Source organism: Pectinophora gossypiella, chromosome 26, assembly GCF_024362695.1.
Source record: "Pectinophora gossypiella chromosome 26, ilPecGoss1.1, whole genome shotgun sequence".
Lineage (NCBI taxonomy): Eukaryota > Metazoa > Arthropoda > Insecta > Lepidoptera > Gelechiidae > Pectinophora > Pectinophora gossypiella.
This window is the reverse complement of record NC_065429.1, coordinates 139508-163014: the sequence shown is the minus strand read 5'-3', so window position 1 is coordinate 163014 and position 23507 is coordinate 139508. Positions and strand designations below refer to the sequence as shown.

General features: G+C 41.9%; 1 protein-coding gene across 1 annotated transcript in view; it reads left to right on the top strand.

Annotated features, from left to right (window-relative positions):
• Positions 1-23507, top strand: part of LOC126378275 (uncharacterized) — a 53804-nt gene that overhangs the window by 5525 nt on the left and 24772 nt on the right. The window contains exons 2-9 of the mRNA XM_050026467.1: positions 1722-1922; positions 2326-2485; positions 8133-8346; positions 19852-19943; positions 20330-20457; positions 21134-21229; positions 22561-22640; positions 23254-23390. Coding sequence (XP_049882424.1) covers positions 1722-1922; positions 2326-2485; positions 8133-8346; positions 19852-19943; positions 20330-20457; positions 21134-21229; positions 22561-22640; positions 23254-23390 — 1108 coding nt within the window. The remainder of the gene's footprint in view (positions 1-1721; positions 1923-2325; positions 2486-8132; positions 8347-19851; positions 19944-20329; positions 20458-21133; positions 21230-22560; positions 22641-23253; positions 23391-23507) is intronic.

Sequence of the window (23507 nt, the reverse complement as noted above, 5' to 3'; positions counted from 1 at the left end):
AGTTAATAAACCGTCGTTTAGTCTACATATATGTAAATTTAATCTTTTTCCATGACGCATTACAGGTTAGGTTAGGTCACAACTCCGAAACGCATTTCTCGGGAATGTGGGTCCCTCGCGATGTTTTATATCTCCTTTTGGATTGGAAAATCATTGATTTAGGCCCGTACTGGAATTCGATCCTGCGATCTTACAGTGGGAAGCGTTCTTCCAACTGGGCTACCATTTTTAATTTTCACGTGACTTATTGTAGATTTGCCGCAGGTAGCATTAACTACTTGGCCCGGCACAACCTTTAAGACAACAGGCCTGAGGGTGCCCAGTTGTGCGCGAACCTCGGCTCAGGGCGTCGTCTGAGAGGAAAAATATTTGAAAGAATTAATCGACCCTAGTGGGTCGATAGCGATAAGCGCTGATTGAGGGAAATCGTCGACTACGCCGGCGGGGTCGGTATCGGGGGCTGGGCTACCATATGCAGGTTTGATCCATCTTGAATTGTGATCTATCTCCTCGGAATTTAGCGCAAGTATCTGCACATTTTAGATTGATATAGCAGTTGTGCGCTGTTGAGCATCCGCGTTATCCAAAATTAGTTCCCGTTCGTCAAACACGGCGTGGAAAGTATTGTTTTATCAGTAAAAAAGTAATTGACGCGCAGATTGAGAATCAACATCGTTCGATACAGTAATTAGTAAGGAATTCAATCCCTTCTCGAGATCGCAAATTCGAGATCCCGCGGGATTGGAAATATCAATCATTATCAATTATCATCTAGGTAGTTCATAAAAAACAATTAAAGTTAGGATGTCTGACAACGATGAAAACTGCTTGTTTGTGATAGTGAGGTTAATGAAAACAGAATATGTTTTGAAAGAAAACAAAAACGTTTACTCTTCAATATTACGAACTAAATAAGTTTTCTTTGGAAATCTGCATAATCAAAACAAAAAGTATAACTCAAGGAGATTCGTTCAATCCCGTCAATCTCGAATGGGAAACATTAGATCTTCTATCGTGTGGGTTGTGATGTGAGGTGGATTACCAACCTCATCAACCCTGGTGTCAGGGTTACTATTGAGCCGCCAAAGGCCCCTGACATGACTCATGTAACGACTACTTACTTACATCAGTAAGAAAACATTAAACAAAACATTAGATGAGATCTCGCGAGATCGAGATTGCATTCCCTAGTTATTAGCATTTCGAAGAACAACTGTTGTTTGGAGCAGGCAATAGGTTTATGGAGTTAGCCCAGGGACATACGAGGCATAAGGTCGGTCTCAGTTTGGATGTGTCTTCGTACAAATTCGATTCGTGTGTAGACGTATTTTATTATTATTTGAGTGTAAAAGAGCTCGAGCTGATGCAGCCCAAATGGCCGCTGCGACCTAGCAAGATCTATTGTGACCAAGTCCCTACATTTAAAAATCCTCCTCTAGACAGATTCGATTAGATTCGTCTTTTTGGGAGGATAATATTTTAAATAAGATACCAGGGCGGTTTATTTACTTGTGCGCTGTTGAATTCGAAAGCGTGGCTTTAGATTATTTCTGCTTACCCCGGTGGGAAATAGGCATGAGTTTATGTATGTAGATTTTTTTAAGTAGATTCTAAGTTTACCTTTGACTTGGCTTGAATTATAACACATGCCAGTACCAGATTTTAACGAATAACCTGTCGACACCGGTAACCGATTTGACTAATCGTGACGTTGTCCCCAGACCACCGCAACCCAGCGTGCCAGCGGGTGGTGTACGACGCAGAACTCCCGTCGGCGTCAGTGATCATCATCTTCCACAACGAGCCGTACTCCGTGGTCCTGCGCACCATCTGGTCCGTGGTCAACAGCGCCCGGCGGGACCGGCCCTGGTTCAGGCGCGCCAACTTTGTTGACCGCGAGTCTGGACGCACCATGACTTTAGGTCAGTGGATTATTTAAAATTCAAATTAGTATTCAGTAGGAAATCAGGAATCAGAAATCAGAATCAATTATTCAACGTAATTATCATGGATAAACTTGTTGAAGGTCAATGTAACATTTTTGAATTTACGTCATTTCGCAAGGTGTTATGGCTGAGGAGAAGAAATGACAAGAAACTGCAATAGGTAACATAGTTACACTTTGAATCGTCATTTTTTACATAACGAACGTCTCGTCCGCCTAAAACCACTGTAGGTTCTCACAACCTGTATAGCCGGGGAAAAGAAGCTGTAAGAAAAATCTCGGCACAGGGCCCTAGACGTTCTTCAAAATAAAGTAATCTTATAGGATCACTTGTCAATAGCACAGACTCTTTATACGCTGATCAAGTATATTCATTTCAGGTTACCCAGGCCAGGACCCCAGCTCGCAGCTGGTGTACCTGAAGGAGATCATCCTGGTGGACGACAACTCCACGCTGCCGGAGCTGAAGGGCAAGCTCAGCCACTACGTGCGCACGCGCCTGCCGCCCGACCTCATACGGATACTCCGGCTGCCCGAACGGTAAATATGCACAAGTTGTATTACGCGTGGAGTTGATTGGTATGACGATGGAGGGACGAGCTAGACGCCTTCCAGAACACCTGGCAGGATGCCCAAGACAGGGAGGATTGGAAAGAGAAGAAGAAGACCTTTGCCCAGCAGTGGGACATCAATTAGGCTGCTGAAAAAGATACATAGATGGATAACCTTAACCCTAACACTAGTCTTTAGCCATATAACCAAAGATCACAAGATAGGGAGCCAATAAACAACGAGCATTATTATGAACTCCAGAGCATTGGGCTCACGATCCGGAGGTCCGGGTTCGATTCCCGATGCGGATATTGTCGAATTCACTTTGTGAGACCGTCCTTTGACGACATTGCAGGCTTGAATCACCTGGTTGTCCGGAAAAGTAAGATGATTCTGTGCTCCGGAGGGCACGTTAACCCGTTGGATATCAACTTATCAGACTGAAGTGGGACTATGCTGGCTAGTGGCATGCATCCTGAACGATGGGCCAAGATTATCACGCATTGGTTACCACGGGATGAGCACCAATATCATGGTAGACCCCGGGAAAGATGGCGTGATGATCTTGAGCGTGATAGGAGGACTGGACGGAGTTCGCACGGAACTGTGACTTGTGGAAAGACCTGGGGAGGGCTTTGACCAGTAGTTGGGATCAAGTGAGATAGTATTAATAATTATGGTGCTGATTCCTGTAGACACCATCTAATTTTATTTTGAGTTATAAATGTCATTTTCTTATATCTTAAACATAATCGACAGGAATAAAATTTATGGAACACGTCAATTCTAGGCAGAAAAAACAACATCAAAATCTTAAATTGGCCAATAACCTGACAGAATTAGCGAGATGCCTATTTGATTCGTCAGGGTTATTCATTCCCTAATTCATTTAAAGTTAACAGCTATAAATCATCCGTCTCTTCCCTTTTCGGTGGAAAAGGAAATGAAAGGTATATTTTAAATGAGAAATAACAGGTGTGTGCAGGAATCAGGGCTACTTATAAGCTAGAATGTATTGGCCATTGTCTTGATTAGCAACTGACGGTTACTAATGCAATCTAGCCTACAAGATCCCACTGCTGGGCAAAGTCTTCCCCTTTTTCCATTTTTCGCGGTCCTGTGCGCACTCCGACCAGTCCCTCCAGCAAGCGTCCAAGTCGTCACGCCACCTCTTGCGAGGCGTTTTTTTTTGGCTTTAGGTCCCACATCAGCGATTCTCGTTTTTGATGAATAATTCAACACACGAAAGTCATATTCATTTTAAAAATCATTAAGAGTAAGTGCAATTAGGAATCGATTTAGGTCACGCCTTTGTAAAAAGAATCGTATAAAGAATTCAAATTACTATTTAGTGCGGGAAAAGGTCAAGGTTGGTATTTAGAGTGGTCAATAAATGCAAAATAGACCACATCCCTGAGAGATGCGTTTGGGTGGTGTGTGACCTAACCTGTATTGAGCTGGTTTTCCCTGCGCGAGTTGGAAGGTCAGACAGGCAGTCGCTTCTGTAAAAACCCGGTCCTGTCAAATGTTTAGGTTAGGTTAGTAGAACCAATGAAAAAAACGGAATAACGCTATTGAGGAGATGATGTTGAATAATTGCGAAACAGACCTATTTCCGGGTTCATAAGCGTACATAAGAGTTTGTACTGAATGTTTTAGGAGCAAAATACTGTTCGATCCTGAAAAAAAAAAAGAAATTTGGTGAGGGTGACACATAAGGAGCTTTTAAATTGGCAACGACGATATGAAGGGTAAAAGTACTCTTAGGTGGTAAGGACTTTTCAGGCTTTCGAGGTTAGGAAACTAACGTCGAAAGGAATCCAAACCTTCGCACGGAGATTTCGATTTTAAAAGGACATTAGACCTCATGACTTTATGTCTGGTAGACCTTAAATCAAAAGGTTCACTAGGGGCGTATAGAATCGGAACTTTCAGAATCTCCGCCATTATAATCGGAATTTTCGCGTTTCTGAAAATTGATTCTAGCTCAAAAAATAATAAGTAGGACACGGAACCTCTTCTGCTTGGAAGCGTTAATATCGTTTTAATAACTAAAAACACGTAGTTAAATAAAGTCTGGCAACTGCAGTCTCTTCTTCCTCCAAGATTGCGTAATGGTGTAACTTTAGTATCCATCGCAACCAAAATCTGCAGTCAAAATGACAACTCCAAATTTTAGCCAATTACAAACTAGGGTTCATATCTGTCCAGATAGAAATAGAGTTGACGACTGAAAAGGGTAGTCAGAATGGGTGTGGATGACGCTGATTTAGGAGATAATGGGAGCTTTCTCCTGCCAACCTTTGCCAGTGTCTAATTCACTCAGGCCTGGTGAAGCACTGCTGGGTTAAAAAGGCCCAATCAAAGCAATTCATCTATAAAGCAACACTTTTGCGCAATTCAAACAAATTCAAATAGCTATATGGCTTTTTGGACGAATTACTTCGATGTGGCATTTTTCCGCAGTGCTTCCTCCGGCCTGAGTGAATTAGACTCTGGCAATAGGTAGCCGACGAAAACTCTAATTACTAAGGCTCCTAAATCAGCGCCGTGCACGGCCATTCTCGCTGCTGATCCGTTTCAGTCCTCAAAATAGATTTTGGCCAGCAGTGGGACACTTCAGGTTAGACGAATAATGGGTAAGGTCATCATTGAGGACTGAAAAGAATAAGTGGGCGGTAGAATGGGCGTGGCGGGCGCTCGGTACGCGGGCTCCATGCTCGCTGTCGGTGACGTGCTGGTGTTCCTGGACGGACACTGCGAGGGCGCCCCCGACTGGCTGCGGCCGCTGCTGCAGCGCATAAAGGACGCCCCTCACGCGGTGGTCACCCCCATCATTGATATGCTGCTCAGCGACACATTGGAGTACGAAAGCGGACCCGAGGACGAGTTCGAGGTTCTCATTTGTACCTTGGCCTGCGCAGACGACCGTTCTTTGATAGTTGTCAGTAGTTTTCATAGGTGACCGGTTTATGGGTAAGTCACCACACCGGCTTGCTTCACAATCGGGGAGGTTCCTCCCTCGGTAGCGGACTTGCACCAATGAGTTATTCATTTATCTTAAGTGCAGTTTTCACTAACACAGTTGTCTCGACCATTATAGACGGCGATACGACTCACCTATCACGTTGGTCTAACAGAAAGCTCGCTGAGGCGTGGGTACTTTTCATCTTGCGATGAATGTACTTTGGACTACCCCAATATGATTTGTGATTGTGGTTTCCAATTTTCCGTCAAGTCGACGTGATCTACTAGATTTCTTGATTGACTTCTAGACCTCTTCAACAGACAAACGAAAGTCGGATATTTTGTCTTTTTCCTCGACAAATCGGCGATTTTATTAGGTTAGAATTTTACGTGAGTTGAGATCCGACCATCAAGAAGCGGTCGTCTGCTGCATAGGCCCGTCAGTCTCTTGGTTCACTTAGATAGACAGACATGTAGATATGAGTGTCTTGAAATATCTCGTAGTTTTCATGTTGTGCATTGTTTTTTTGTAATAACAAGCGTTGTAAACGTAGAATGCTGAGGGAAATTATAGACGGGAGTTTTCTTTGGGCTAGCGATACTCTACATATTCTCTGCCACTTTTTGTGGGAGGTGTATTAAAGAAAAGAGCGAACGTCTTCTCTTATCGGGAAGTGAAAGAATTGGCCTTTGATAGACAAGAATGGAGAATGCTACACCGACAAGAGCATGGCTCTTGAGTTAATGATGATGAGGCAAGCATGTACAGCACATACCAAATCCGTCTCTCAAATAACAAAACACTAACAAACGTTCATGTACTTTTTTGTGGGAAACCGTGCGCTTGCCAACTGCCGTCTATAATTCCGAACGTAGAGGTCATGAGAGATTCAATAAAGTCGTACATTAATTAATGGGGAAGTAAACTTTTATTAGAACAATGGTGCTAATTCCTGTAGACACCACGTAACTTTGTTTAAGTTATATCTGTCATTTTCTTATCCGCCGAAAAGGAAAGGGACGGGTAATCGACAAGCATAAAATTTATGGAACACGCGTCAATTTTATGCACAAATCTAAAACAACCGTCTAGACATTTTACATCGGCCAATAATCCGATAGAATTAAGTTGATAGCACACGTCAAACGGGTTGCATACCAGCGAGATACCTTTTTGATTCGCACAGGTTATTCATTAATTTACTCATTCTTCCTAAAATGCTGTCAATCATCCGTCCCTTTCCTTTTCTGCGGATAAGAAAATGACAGGTGTAACTTAAAGTAAAATTAGAAGATGTCTGCAGGAATCGGGGCCATTATTTACAATCAAAGGGTGGTATTAATAAACTAATCTCAGCCACGAAACTGCTCTCAAGATCATGTGGACGTGACAGTTCATATGTTCACAGGAACTTGAGCATGATCTTGAGGCCAGTCTCAGCTGAGTTTAGTTTATCAATACCACCTATAGCTTAATTTAGTTATTAGTGATAATTGTATTCAGTACCTTCAATTGTTGTGTTTCATATAGGGGGTCATTTAGTAAACAGATTTTTATACCTTTAGATTTAGTACTATTAGCACGAGATAAATGTGTCCACATCGGCTTTTAGTCTTCTACGTAGGAGGCATCTTCTGTAATCTTTTCATTTCTTGAAAACATTGCTTCCCGTTTTTATTATGTCACATTCTTATTGATTTTGTATTTCTTTTTGTCAATCTTTTTATTCTTATTCATTATGAATTCATCTATTTCATTGTCTTTGTAATTATTTTTGGTTGTCTCCTGTTATCTTTTTAGATGTTTTCCTTTTTCCTCTCGGTATGTTTATTGTTCATTTTGTTTTATTTTTTGTTCATTCTATTTCATTGACGATTTCAATTATTCATTATCTTTGCTTTTCCTTCTCTTATCTTTTATGTTTTTCTTTTCCTTTAGACGGTTCTAGATGTCCTCGGGTCTTGACTTGTCGTGTGTCTTTTACATATATATAATTTAATCTAGCCTATATGATCCCACTGTTGGTGCTACGACTTATAAGTATAGTTTATTATGAACGACTTTACGTGTTTGTGGTGTTATCTATGCTAGACATAGATCGCTTCCTTAGAATTATGTCCAAAAGACTTGTTAGAATTTAAAATACAAGCAAACGCAGATGATTGATTTTGCAATAATTATTAATGTTAATACTGTAGGGTTACTAATGTTTTGGCTATCAAATGTTGTCAGGATAAGTTTAGGTTAAGACTAAGAGTGTTCCCAGATGTATTGGGTTGAATTTGTGAATCGGTGTAGGAAAATTCTAGAAAGACTAGAGATAGGTGGTTATGTTCAAATATTATTGGAAATTTTGATGTCAAGACAAACATTTCGTCAGACTTGCTGCTGATGACCACAAAAAGCCGCATAAAAAGACGTTTATAAATTATTTACGTGTGTAATATATCGTGGCTCACATGTTTCGTATTTTTCGACGATGCAGCAGATACGACCACCAGAGTATTCGTAGGTTTAACTTAACTTAGGTTACATGCCACTTGGCACGATTCCAGAAAACTTGCGTAGTTTTAGTTTGGGGAGGCTTAGGTTTCCCTGGCAAGATTAGGTCGAGGCATACCTCAAGAGATATGTGTGGATGTTGATGCAAAATTCCCTGTCGCGTAGCGTGGGTCTGACGCGCGCTCGGCTGGCGGGCGCGCGGTACGCGGGCGGCGAAGTGCTGGTGTTCCTGGACGCGCACTGCGAGGCGCAGCCCGACTGGCTGCGGCCGCTGCTGCAGCGCATACGGGACGCGCCGCACGCCGTCGTCATGCCCATCATCGACGTCGTCGACTACTCCAACCTGTACTACAGCGTCGGCGACCCTCGCTCCTTCCAGGTGTTTGACCCATAATGCACCAGATTTTAGTCTTTGCACCGGTTTTGTTTGGTTGTTCTTATTTCATCCACCATAAACACAGGGTATCCAAGTCCAGCCTCTACAAATACATCGCTCATCTAATCTCTGATGATGATGACACTACTTTAGTGATCTGTGGATGATTATTTGTGGAGGAACTGAAGTATTTACTTACGTTGCATTATATACCAAAGCGTAATCTAAAGACTCTAGCTGTCAGAATCTACAGGGACCTCAACTACCTTCAGCAGTATGTCTTGAAACATACTGGGAACTTCAATGAAATCCAGGTTCTCCTTGTGTGTTTGCTTTCGATTCCATATATTTTACAATTTTGTTGGATGCGTCTTGTATTATGCTTGATATAAAAATACGCGTGGGCGCTTGAGCCGGAACTGTATATTTTCTTTGTGCTGCATTTAACTACAAAATTTTAGTGTCGTATTCATTTCCTAAAGATCGGAAAGAAGAAAACTTATTTACAATCAAAACTGCCTTTTTCCAACTAATGGTTTTTCTTTTTCGTAACTCATCCTTCAGAAGGGATACACGTTGCTTCACATTTTATAGTAATTTATCACGAATTTTAGACACTGGAGAACTGTTAAAATTTAGGAACACTCAACAGTGCTGCCACTTACATTTGAGCTTCTAGTTTTTATCCTCATTCATCTAAAAACCAAATGTCAAATTGCAACATTTGCGCAAAAAAAAGTAACTTGCAATGTTGACAAATATCAAATAGCAATATTCTCCTCTTTCTCTTCTCTTCTTTCTTTCTTTCAATATTGCTTTTTAGATGAATTGCTTAAACTTAGCCTTTTTAACCTCGTGATACGATTTATTTTACACTTTCGTTATTCCCTCAAAATCCATTTGAATTTGATTCCTAATCTTGTTCGTTTTCAAAGTTTTATTCTTTTTCTATCCGTTCACCTTTTCCACCTGCATTATGCCAGTGGCAGATAAGGTTTTCAGCATTTTTCGGATTTTGTTCTTGTGCTATGAATTCCTGTGCTAGTTTTATCTACTCATCTTCTTCCAAGCCATCATCCTTACTTGTTGTTTGTATCTTTACGATTAGTTTATTTTCGGTGCTTCCTTTATGTTTATTTCACGTTGTTTTGTTGGGTTTACACCACATTTTTCTTTTTAAACATTTGACGTTACCTATGGAGTGTCTGCACAGTCATTTTAGTATTTATTATATTTTATTCTACCCTTCAGATTTGTGTCTTTGGTAATTTGTGTATTTTCCACGACTTTATTATTATTACTGACGTTAACGGCTTTTTATTTTAAGAATTTAATTTTAATTTTCAGTTGCCTAATATTGTTATTGATATTGTATAAGTGTCTGGTATTTTTATCAGTAAGTACATCTATTAATGTTCCTTTTTTAAAATTATAGTCAAATTCGGCGGTTAGAGTTGTGGTACCCCAGTTGGAAGAACGCTTGACTCTCACTGTGAGGTCGCAAGTTCGTATCCCAGCACGGGTCTAAACCAATAATTTTCGAATTTATGATTGGAACATAAATAATTACCACATGCTCAGTGGTGAAGGAAAACATTGTGAGGAAACCCACATTCCCGAGAAGTGCGTTTCGGGGGTATGTGACCTAATCTGTATTGGACTGGTTTTCCCTTCGGGTTGGTTGGAAGGTCACACAGGCAGTCGCTTCTGTAAACAACCGGACCTGTCATATCTTCAGGTTAGGTAAGCGAACCTTGTGAATACGGGATAATGCCAGGGAGATGATAATGACTCATGGATTGTGACGTCTGGTACATGATTTGCACCAATAAGTTACTCATTTATCTTAAGTGCAGTTTTCACTAACGCAGTTGCCTCGACCATTATAGACGGCGATACGGCTCACCATGTCAGTCTGACAGAAAGCTTGGTGAGGTGTGGGTACTTAGTTCATCTTGCGATGGATGTACCTCGGAGTAGCCCAATTGGGGTATAGCCATGAGCTTATATTATGTTATCTGTGTCACACTACTCAACAGACATTTGCCAGTGTCAACCACAGCGCTACCTTGCAGTGCTTTAGGGCTTTCAGGGAATCTGACACGTATTCTCTTGCTATTAGGTTCACGTGTCTGTAGCCTCGTGAGTCTTATCAGGGGTTCTTGTAAACATGCCCTATGTGCTTACACAATATTGTTTCCGTTAGTTTACATTGTGTACATTTACGTTTTCATGTTCGCGCGATGTTGATTTTATTGCTGTTATAAGCAGTGGCGTCGTAAGGTGATTTAGGGCTCCGGCCGATAAGATGAAGTTGGGTCATTGAAGTCAAGAGGTTGGGGATTTTCAAGACAAGAGTGCATTAGGCACTATTTGGGTTTGCGTGCTCCACCTTAGACCACATCGCTGGTTAAGACCAGGCTGGATCGTAGTCAACCGCACTCAAATCTTTTAATAATAAAAAAGAAGTTTGGGGAATATTTGGCGAGTTAGGTTTTAAAACAATTGATATAAAACTACCGTAGATTGAACACTGGGAAAGTTAGAGCCGAAATAGCGATGTTCGCTCTAATCAAATGAAATAATATACTTTATTTCACAGAGCTAAATTTCAACAATCAAACATAACACATGAATACAGGACAATTAGCAGTCGTTAATAACCACCAATCCGTACTGAGCCCGCGTGGTGGTTTAAGGCCCGATCTCCCTATTCATCCATAGGGAAGGCCCGTGCACCTGCAGTGGGGACGTTAATGGGCTGGTGATGATGATGACAGGACAATTTGGGCGGAATTATTGCTCTAGAGCCATTTCTTCCAGGCAACCACTACAAGGAAACAAACATTTACCAAACTTGGATGCGGGATGGTGCAACAAGAAATAAATACCTAAAAGTAAACTAATGTACCTCTTCGTACTGCACGATTAAACTTCCAGCTGAAAATAGCTAAGTTAGCGTCAAGTTTTCGACGTATTTTTGTATGACGCGGTTTATCTATCATAGTGATATATGTGATTATCTGAATCCTACCTATCTACCCCGAGTTTAAGGCCTAGACCTTCGAGGCACCGCCCTGCTTGGTCTCTGGGTTACAAGTTATTCGTTTCAAAACGTCCAAATGCATTCGCATGGCTAATCTAAAGTTATCTACACGTTCAGCCACTTGTCTTTCCGAGTATGTTGTAAAATCGGACAGAGGGATTGTGTCTTTTCTAACATCTTCATCATCAGCCCATTAAAATCCCCACTACTGGGGCACGGACCTTCCCTATGGATGGATAGGGAGATCGGGCCTTAAACCATCACGCGGGGCCAGTGCGGATTGATGGTTATTAACGACTGCTAATGCAGCCGGGACCAACGGCTTAACGTGCCTTCCGAAGCACGGAGGAGCTCGAGATGCACACTTTTTTTGTCACCCATCCTATGACCGGCCTTTGCGAAAGTTGCTTAACTTCAACGATCACAGACCGAGCGCGTTTAACGCTGCGCCACCGAGCTCCTCCTTTTCTAACATGATGGACTAATATTGTGGGCGATGTGCTGATCCCCTGTCACCATAAGCTTGATCATATCCATCTTAAGAGTTCGTATCAACAGTAACAGCGAGGATCGGGCGTGAGTTTATTTTCGTGTGTTTGCAGGTATCTACACTAGCCAGACTTAGCTTGGTGTTTAAAGAATGTCTAATATCTCGGATATTGTTGACAAGAGCAGTTTCCCGGCTTCCGTTGGTGTGCCAACAAATATTTGTCTATTATTGTTTCTGTTGCTGTTTATAAAACCTGTAATACGCAAATGTCGCTATATCTGATTGCTCAGATTCATTCAGTTTTTAGAAAAGGTTCGGATATGTAGGAACAATGTATGGAGGAATAGTCACTGTGGACCTGTGGTTCACCGGTTTGCTTCACAAACGGGGAGCACCGGTTCTAACCCCGGCACCAGCCATGCACCAATCAGTTCTTCATTTAGTTCAGTTTTGCTTTTTAGAGCGTACTGTACCTCGCTCTACACGTGCAGCCTGTGGGCGAAATTCACTCAGAAAGCATACAACGCTATCCGCGTCCAGTTCAACAACGCTTTTAGGGTGTTATTGCGGCTGCCTCGCTTCTGTAGCGCCTTCAGCCATGGTCGCTGAAGCTCGTGTCGACTGCTTTTATACGACTATGAGGAAGCGATGTACGTCTCTGGTGCGCAGGGTGCGGGGCAGCGGCAACCCCGCCCTCTCGATGATAGGAGCGCGACTTGACTGCCCGTATCTGCGTAGATGCTGTGACTTGCATGTCATAGCATCTAATATTAGATAAGGCTACTAACATCTAGAATAAGTTTACTAACACATATGAGACATGTTTCGTGAATTAAATAAATTATTATTATTATTAATTGGAGATGTCCTTAGGAAGGGTTCGATCTACTCTGAACCGGCGTGCGTGTATGAAGCGATTGATGAGTGTGGAGGAGGCAAGAGAAGTGTGTCAGGATCGAAGCAAATGGAATTCTATAGTCTCTGCTTACCCCGGTGGGAAATAGGCGTGAGTTTATGTATGTATGTATGTATTATTATTATTATTTACCTTATGTGTAGTTTTCACTAACATTTGCTCGATCATTATAGACGGCTATATATCTCTGAGCTTATGTTAATGTTATATATAGCGTCATACACACACAACACAAGACGAAGACACATACAGAAGACGCGTGTCCACTAAGAGTCTTTTGGAAGGTCACTGGTCATGTGGTACTCCAGCTCGTTCGAACCTCTTTACCGGACTTGCACCAACGACTTACTCATTTACCTTAAGTGCAGTTTTCACTAACGCAGTTCCCTCGACCATTATAGACGGCGATACGGCTCACCATGTCAGTCTGACAGAAAGCTCGGTGAGGTGTGGGTAGTTACTTCATCTTGCCATGGATGTACCTTTGACTTAACCGACTGGGATATAGTTCTGAGCTTATTATGTTATGTAAGTTATGTTATTACGTATTAATGTTATGTAAGAAGATTAACGAAACAGATCCATAAAGCGGATATTAAGTGGTAGAGTCGGAAGCAATGAAGTGCCTAAGCGAACATACTGCGTTCAAATTAACTACGATAGTTTAAGAGAAGGCCAGCCCAGGAAACCGGCATAGAATGAAGATTTTTAAGAATTAGATGCTGGTAAGGCATTCCTAGTCTGTAGCAACGTGGAACTTCTAAAATTCGCGAATGTCAGTAATTGACAAGTACATAAGTTTTATGCAACCCTGGTATTTTGGCCAGGAATACCACGATCCTATTTATTTATTTATTTATTGGAAAACTAACAGCTTACAAGACAAAACAAAATGACTACAAATGATAAAATACCTATGATAAAATGGTACTATTTGGATACTTTTTGAGTAAAGAGTATCGAAAAAGAAGCGTTACACAAATGTTTGATGCTACTACCAAAGCTTTATGCAACTGGTACTTGTTAACATCAGGCAGGGTCTGATGTTGGCGCGCATGCGTGGCGCTCGGTCCGCCCGCGGCGAGGTGCTGGTGTTCCTGGACGCGCACTGCGAGGCCGGCGAAGACTGGCTGCGGCCGCTGCTGCAGCGCACCAGGCACAAGCGGGACGCCGTCGTCACGCCGCTCATCGACGTCATCGACCAAGCCACCTTCCAACTCGAAGCCGCTCAGGAGTTTCAGGTCCGACGCTTAGAAGATTGGTGATGGCGTAAACTAACGGCATGGTAATCCGCATAAGAGTTTTAAGGCCGATGCTTTTAAAGCGTAAGAATTTTAGGTCCTTTTAAAGCAGATTGGTGATGGCATAAGATGCTTCGGATGCTGCATTAAAAGATTGGTGATGGTTGGCGTAGAATAGATACTAACTAGCATGACATGACGCTAAGTGTGTGTTGGAATTGAACACAGTTAATTCCATCATCTCCTTTACATCTTCGGGCAACTAGACGTAGACTGGGATCCCACCTCCTATATCGTTAATGTGCCATCAACTCCTACGAAGCGGTCTGGAATTCTCTGCCCGCAAATATGTTTCCCGACAAGTACAATCTGGGCCTCTTCAAGGCAAGAGTGAATAGGCACTTAGGTAAGCATGTCCCATCCTCGGCCACATCGTCCCTTATCGTCAGGTGAGGTTGTGGTCAAATGCTTCTCAAGAGTTTAAAATCTGCAATGAACGAAGCAAAGAAATACTAACAAAGATGGTGTGATCCAGCCGATTTCAGCTGCGGCGACTGCTTCAACTCCGACGTTCATGTGCTCGCATGTGGCTTATATAGCCAATCTTGCTGGGATAGATTTACGCACATTGCCGGCATGTTAGAACACCATTCAGAATCAGAATCATTTGTTCAACGTAATTATGATAGATAAACTTGTTGAAAGTCATTGAAATAATTGTAACTGATTGCCGCCGGTGGTAGTTAATTCATCGCGTTTGGAATCAAACTTAGCGCCGTTGAATGTCAAAATCATGACCTTTAGTGCATCACTATTAACAATATGAAAATACTGGAGAGTTCCAATCGGAAGAGTTGGTGATGGTTGCCGTAGATAAGATACTAACACCACTTAGTGGAAGATGAGGTCTGATGCTTTATTAATGCGACGATTGGTGATGGAATTGATATATTACTAATGGAATGCAACTTTGCGTTGGCCAGATCTGTCTGACCATCGATCTAGATCTAACCAATGGGAAACACGCATGAAGTACTTACTGTAAGTTAACTTAGTGAATGAAAACCAAGGCCGCGGTGAACGAGGCGGTGAAATACTAAACAGCATGGCAAAACCCTTCGGCCGCCATCGCAACCACGTTTCGCAACCAGTTGTTGAAGGTCTTGCAAACGCAGAGTACAGCATATGAATTGAAAAATACAATTAAGAAGGACAAAGAATAAGTAACTTGTAACTTGAATTCCTTTAAGGCAAGACTGAACAGGCAACTGGGTAAGTTTGTCGTCAGGCACAGGGCCCTAAAAATGTTGAGACCAACGCCTTCACGTGGCTTCCGAAGCAGTGAATCATCTTTTTTTTATTATTATTATAAACAATTGCAAAGTACATTATCATGTTTAGTACAGTACATCACAAACTTAAAAAGTCAGACAATCAGATGATTTCAGCCTGCAATGTCTTAAACAGGCCAAGGTAATCTCACAGGGAATGGAATCTAGGACCTTTAAATTGTGATTCCAACGCCCAACCACGGAGATATATTTTCTACGCTTTGAAATGGAGATATTACGAATTCTAAACATAGTGAATTAATCGATTAATTAAGCGTATAACGTGGAGACATTTCAGTCAATGGCAACCGATTTGATCGGATCTTAGCTTAGGCGGTTAACACACGTTCACGCGAATTAGACGTCTATTTCAGTGAGATGTGAAAGTACAAGTGAAAGGGATTGGGGGGGGGGGGGGGGGGGTTGAGGGGGACAATATCAAACTTAGCGTCTACTACTTACGACCTCGTGGTCCAGTGGTTGAGCGTTGGGCTCACGATCCGGAGGTCCCGGGTTCGAATCCCGGTGGGGACATGTCACAAAAATCACTTTGTGATCCCTAGTTTGGTTAGGACATTACAAGTTAATCAACTGACTGTCCAAAAACTAAGATGATCCGTGCTTTGGAAGGCACGTTAAGCCGTTGGTCCCTGTTACTACTTATGTAAGTAAGTAGTCGTTACATGAGCCATGTCAGGGGCCTTTGGTGGCTCAATAATAACCCTGACACCAGGGTTGATGATTAATCCATCTCACAGCCGACGAGATAGAAGAAGTTTTTTTTTAATTTTACGTAACATAACAAAAAAAAGTTTATTAGATTGTTTTTGTCTTGATTTTGGATTTGATTGAGGTTGATTTCTTCAAGATGTCATACGAACTTATTATCATCGTGTGTTAGTCGCCTAAATGTCAGTAAAGTTTTTGTAATTGGTTTTTTTTTTTTTTGTAATAACAATTACGTAAGTGGTGAGATAGGTGAAGTGAATTGTATGGCAGGAAGCGAGGATCGTTATATTATGATGGCTATGGTAGGAAGTCGATGGGAACTATGGTTTTTATCGAGCCTATTGATTCCCTAATTGACTGTTACAATTAATAAGTAGGTCTTTCGCTTCTGTAGTCTAGTGGTTAGAGTGTTAACTTCACGATCTGGAGGTCCGGGTTCGATTTCCAATGGGGATGTTGTGAAAATCGCTTTGCGAAATTGTCCTTCGTTTGATTAAGATATTGCATGGTGCATCTCTGCGTTAAGTATATGTTGTACGGTCACGAGCATTAATATGTATACACTTTGGTGCCATGTCACATTAACTTTTTTGACAAATTGAACTGTAAGTCACACTTAATGTCAAATATGATAGTGCGACAGGGTTCTAAAGTAGATACATGATATTGCTCATAACTGTAGACCTGTTTGAAGAAAGCGTGCGTTGTAGTGTTACGGGTTCGAATCCTGGCGCACTGTAAGTAGTTGGGGAAACTATAAGTACTCAAGTTAACAGCCTCCGTGGTCTAGTGCTTAGAATGTTGTGCTTACGATTTTTTTTTGACGTGACTTATTGTAGATTTGTCGCAGAACTACTTGGCCGGACAAATGGGGAGCGCTGAAGGCTCTCACCCGGTACAACGTTTAAGACAACAGGCCTGAGGGTGCCCAGTTGGGCGCGAACCTCGGCTCAGGGCGTCGTCTGAGAGGAAAAATGTTTTAAAGAATTAATCGACCCTAGTGGGTCGATAGCGATAAGCGCTGAATGAGGGAAATGGTCGACCACGCCGGCTGGGTCGGTATCGGGGTCCTGAAGTGTTTGGTGTCGCGAGCTGATTGGCTGCCTCTATGGCTAGAGTAATCGGGTCGTCGGGATCGTATATTACGTCTTTCGGACGCCGATACTTTTCAGTACCGTCCCTAAGCGGAATGTATTCGGAAGCCGCAACTACCAGGGGATGTGCTTACGATCTGCAAGTTCGGGTTCGATTTCAAATGGGGCATTGTTGGAATCGCTTTGGGAAACTGACCTTTGGTTGGTTGGGGCATTTCAGGTTGAATCGTGAAAAAAGTTAGATGATTCTGTACTTCGGCACGTTAAGCTGGTGTTTGGACTGGGCATAAAAATAATGCGCGACAAAACTTCTTTGTAGGATTGGATTCAATCAAATAGTACAATATACTACGTAAAAGTAGTGGGTTTCGTGCTAATGGCGTCGTATCGATTTATATAACGCCAGTCGGCTTGCCACTTATTAGCGGTACACACGCAACATTAGCATTCTGGGCACGCGTCGGAAGCGATTCCAAATAGGCGTTTACTTTTAAGGAACAGTTACACATGTTCATTTTTAGCACAAAAGCATGCCAAAATTTTTATTAGGAACGCTCGGACACAACTCCTTAGAGGCGAGGCGGAACTGCGAACTTATGAGCACAGTGTGTCGCATTCTTCTGGACTGCTGGAGCACTCGTGTAGGCTGTTCGTTCTGGACAATTACAAGAGAGCACGCAGCCACCAGCTGTTGGCTGTGCCGCTGTGCATTTCACAGGATTTTTCATTTGGCAGGATCGCCATGTAAGGATGGACGATCGGGAGAGCAAAAGAAACAAGTGTTCGCGACTACATCTGATTTATTACTACTCCAAAATGGGTACACAGTATTCATACATAATCAGTACATAATCTACTCCACACTATAACCACTATGCGTGCTTTGCGTCTCCTCTCCGCGATGTTGGAATCGACACCACAATGTGATGTGTTCGCTGATAGATGGTGGAGTGTATGGAGAGAGTGTTTGGCTTTTTGCGAGAAGATATATTCATGATTTACTGTTTTGTTTTTTCTATTATTATTTTTATTTTTGTCTGATAGTTTACTTTTTAATTTTGAAATTGTAATTTCCTTCAGTGTTTTTCATGTTATTTATAGTTTTATTTTTCTTTTTGTTTCTTTTTTCCATTCAATGTTTATTTTTGTTGTATTAGTTTGTATATTGTATTCTCGTCATACAGCGCATTGGGCCATACTGTAATGTTGTATGTACCTTAATAAATAAATAATGCCACTATTGAGCAATTGCTACTTAGTAGCATGTATGACGAAACATTGCTAACAAATTGCAATTGCAAACATTTTGGCATCCGGACAGCATTTTCGGTGGCATTCATCAGCTCTCGCGTACAGTTATCAGGGCACGCAGGGCAAGATGTCAGATGAGGCATGGTCTGTGGCGTAACACCACACATGCAGCTCAGGTCCGATCCGTTGAGAAAACCCCACCTGGACAGGTTATGTTTACTTCGGCCAACCTGTGTGCGGAGTCTATTTAAAGATTTCCAGGTCTTGTTAGCTCATGACCCGGTGGAAGGTTCTCCGAGGGGGAAAATGGAGTAGGTGGCGTCGCTGTCCTGCGCCAAAGACTGCATCTGGCTTGAATATTCAAGAATATTGTGATTATCATCACTACATAGTATAAAACAAAGTCGCTTTTTCTGTCCCTATGTACGCTTAAATCTTTAAAACCACGCAACGGATTTTGATGCGGTTTTTTTAGTAGATAGAGTGGTTCAAGAGGAAGGTTTATATGTATAATAACATACATTAAATAGTGGAGAAATACTGTTATTTTTGAGGTTTTTAATGTGATGTCGTAAATAATTTCATGTTTTCCTCAGCATTGCACCCGCGCGAAGCCAGGGCGGGTCGCTTGTGCAATATATATTTCGGATTTCCCTTTTCTGTTTATCAGATTCTTTCTCTCACTCTTGCATTTCAATAATTATTACTGTTTGGGTTAGTTGTGGTGGTGTCACTTGAAAAATGAATAAGTATTTTTCTGTAAATAATTTAATTAGTTGTAGTTGTATGGTTTTGTGTTTGTTTACATAGAATGTTTTCACTCATATAGTTGTTTTTTGTAAGTAGAAGAGAAAATTAAATCGAAAAAGTCTCACTCAGGACATGAATCCAACTCAGGCCCGGACGAGGGTGGTAACCATTACACCCCTGGGTCTTCCTTCCGTTCATGGGCATCATTTTATGTACACCGTTATCACCCACGCCGATTTTTCGATTTAATCTTCCCTTTGTGAGTTTTCCTAAGCACATAAGACCAATATGTTTAGTTCTGCAGAACCCAATAATTTATTTTTACATTCCTACATCCAAATATCTATAATAATGGAAATCTCCTATACTGTACTTTTGGAGCAGAGTGGTGGAGAATAATCCATACCTCCTCCAGTTGATTGCTGGGCGGCCTGTGCCCAGCAGTGGGACGTATATAGCTTGACTTAAACAATAAGTATGTATGTACCTACCTTCTTTATGTAAGTTTTGATTACAAGAATAATTTTATTAAAAATACTTTTTTTTTCAATATAGGATCAAAAAGGCTCGTATTTCAGTATTATCCTACTGTCCCATTAAGTCATATAGTATGATGTAACATAAAATAAATGAATAAATAAATATTATGATCACGCGCAGGTTGGAGGGTTCACGTTCATGGGTCACTTCACATGGATTGACGTCCCGGAGCGGGAGAAGAAGAGGCGGGGATCAGACATCGCCCCCACCTGGTGAGGATTACACACGCACACACACACACACACAAACACGGTGTCGCACGCATACACTCTCTCTCACACACACACACTCACACACACAACACACACACCCACACACAACAAACACACACACACACACACACACACACATATACAGACACACACACACACACACATATACAGACACACACAACACACACACACACACACACGCACACACAACACACACACACACACAACACACACACACACACACACGCACACACAACACACACACACCACATGAAGCCACATGCTGCTATGAAGATTTTTTTCTAAGTACTTACTAATTCTGACAGCTTTTATACAACAAGTATTATTGTTTATTCTGCGCACTGAAGATGCCATATCACGTCCAGGTCCCCAACGATGGCGGGCGGGCTGTTCGCCATCAACCGCGAGTACTACTGGGAGCTGGGCGCCTACGACGAGCAGATGGCCGGCTGGGGCGGCGAGAACCTCGAGATGAGCTTCCGGATCTGGCAGTGTATGTATACATAAACTGCCTATATACGTCCCACTGCTGAGCACAGGCCTCCCCTCAATCAACCGGAGGGGGTATGGAGCATACTCCACCACGCTGCTCCACTGCGGGTTGGTGGAGGTGTTTTTTACGGCTAATAGCCGGGACCAACGGCTTAACGTGCCCTCCGAAGCACGGAATCATGTTACTTTTTCGGACAATCAGGTGATTCAGGTGAAATTAAAAAAAAATCTTATTCACCATACCAATTTATTCAGTGACAGAATATTTGAATTTAAAGTCACAACCGTTTATTTAAATTAAGGTTAATTGTTTTTTGTGTATTTAAAATATCTATTGTTATTTAATTTTTTTAAGACAGATTTATTAAATATTAAATAAATGTAATAAATGAATAAAAAAATAAATGATGGTGTTTAATAAATGTTCATTTAATTATAAATTATTTAATATTAATATTCGCACGTTGTATGGTAGAGTGATGGACTTTTTTTGATATAATATATATTTAAGATCTTTTCTTTTTTTTCGTATCAACAGTGGCTGCAAGTTGTCTTTGATTACTTGTGGCTCTGCCCACCCCATTAGGGATTACGGGCGTGAGTTTATGTATGTATGTATGTTAAGATCTTTTGTACCACTCTAGAGCGAATCAATTTTATTTCATTTCATCTTCCAGGTGGCGGCACGCTGGAGACGATCCCGTGCTCCCGTGTCGGCCACGTGTTCCGCAACTTCCACCCGTACGGGCTGCCGGCCAAGTCGGACACGCATGGTATGTAAACACATTCATCATCATCATCAGCCGTACGACGCCCACTGCTGGGCATATGCCAAGGATCTCCACGACGATCGGTCCCGCGCTGCCCGCATCCAGCGGCTTCCCGCGACCTTCATCAGATCGTCGCTCCACCTTGTAGCGGGCCTACCCACCGAGCGTCCTCCGACACACACACACACACACAATGGGGATAAAAACTAAAACACTGTCAGCGACAAGAGCACCGCAGAAAGACAACAACAGCAAAAAACAATACACGTATAAAAACATAAAATAAAAAATGACATTTCATGACGGGCCTGAGACCAGCCAGTCGCTGTCCAAACAAAGAGTTTGCGACAAACACAATAACGGGTTCTTACCGCGTTTAAATCAGAGATATGATACTCCCGATTAATCGGAAGCTATCTCTGTATAATCAGAAAAGTACCTTAAATCCATTTTTCGTACGACTAAAAAAATAATCAAACATATTTTTTGCGTTATGTTTATGTTTCTGATTGTAAACGTTATAAAAAACTACACCTACAAAAGAAAAAAAATATCAAGATCGGACCTGTGCCTGGTAAATTAGAAGTTAGTTAGGAAGCTCCGGTTTTATTGACTCCACTTATCACACACATAAGTCCGACATTTTTTCACGTTTTTCTATGACGTCACAGTGTGCTTTTTCATACAAATTTCATAATAATTTCGTGTTTTGACGTTTAGTAAAAGTAGCTGATTTGACTAGTTGGATACTAGCCTAATAACATAGATTTACTACCACCGTAGATTGAACATGAACGCTTAAAAACTGGGACGCAAAGTTACTGTTAATATAGCGACGTTGACAGTACTTTACCTCAGTGCGCGATTAGGCGTCGAACTGGTAACACGCGGAGGTGCGTGGTAAAATCTTGCAAAAATAGAAACTCAAAGCGAAAAAAGAAGGATGGAACATCATATTTATAATAAGTAATGACATTGTGCATGTTATCATAGTATAAACATTTTAATTTTCGCAGTAAAACCTCCAAAATTATTATTTTAGTTTAAAATACACTAAAACAAGTACTCCCGGTCAATCAAAGTCGTAGTATAACCCGACCGCGTTACGAAGCACCACGCGCTTGTTACGTAATAAAACGATGCGTACATTCCTAATTTGACACGATTTTATTGAATGTATACGCTGTGTACGAATGTATAGCTACACAAGCGCAAGGTTTTCGCCACATTTTTGTATCAAGCGCTGTATCTACGGTAGTGGTAAAACAATGCCTAATAAGCTACCAGTGAACACATCAGATGGAACCATGAACTAACGATGTATCGTACGTCAGGCATCAACACTGCTCGCATGGCGGAGGTGTGGATGGACGACTACAAGGAGCTGTTCTACCTGCACCGCCCCGACCTCAGGGTAAGCCATGACACATACGGGGGTGGTTTTTTTTTTGTGACGTGACTTATTGTAGATTTGCCACAGATGGCATTAACTACTTGGCCGGAGGGGGTGTTAGTGACACCGCAACCAATACGTGTATGAAACGATCGATGAATGTGGAGGAAGCAAGAGAAGTGTGTCAGGATCGAAGCAAATGGAATTCCATAGTATCTGCTTACCCCGGTGGGAAATAGCAGAATAACAGCGCTGCGACTCGTTCCGCGTTTCCGCAGCAAATGCTGAGCTAGGGCCTATTTTGGGACGACGGTACTTAACCAGATTACTCTTTCTGACTTCTAAGTGGTTTGTTATTGTCTACTTGTACTGTTGTCCCAAATAAACGTATTATCTATCTATCTAAATAGGCGTGAGTTGTATGTATGTGTCAAGTGGAAATTTCCGTTGCGAAATTCATGTTTATTTTCGAGTCTCTTTAAATTATTTTCAATTCCAAACTTTAGCGGTGGAAAATTCTTTCAGAATCATGGTCAGAATCATCCCCTTCAGTATTCGTCACGGGGTCGCTAACGCTTTGTACAGTCATAAGCTTATGTACGTAGATGTAATGTTTGTTCTCGTGTATTTCCAGAAGAGTCCAAAGATCGGCGACGTGACCCACCGCAAGATACTCCGCGAGAAGCTTCAGTGTAAGAGCTTCGAGTGGTACCTGCAGCACGTGTACAAGGAGAAGTTCGTGCCGGTGAGGGACGCCTTCGGATACGGCAGGTCAGTTGCAGCATCACGGCTGTATCCCCAAAGGGGTAGGCAGACGTGTATAGTATAACAATTTATTTATTTATTACACTTACATTTGCTGTTACAGATCCATCCATTGCGTTACAA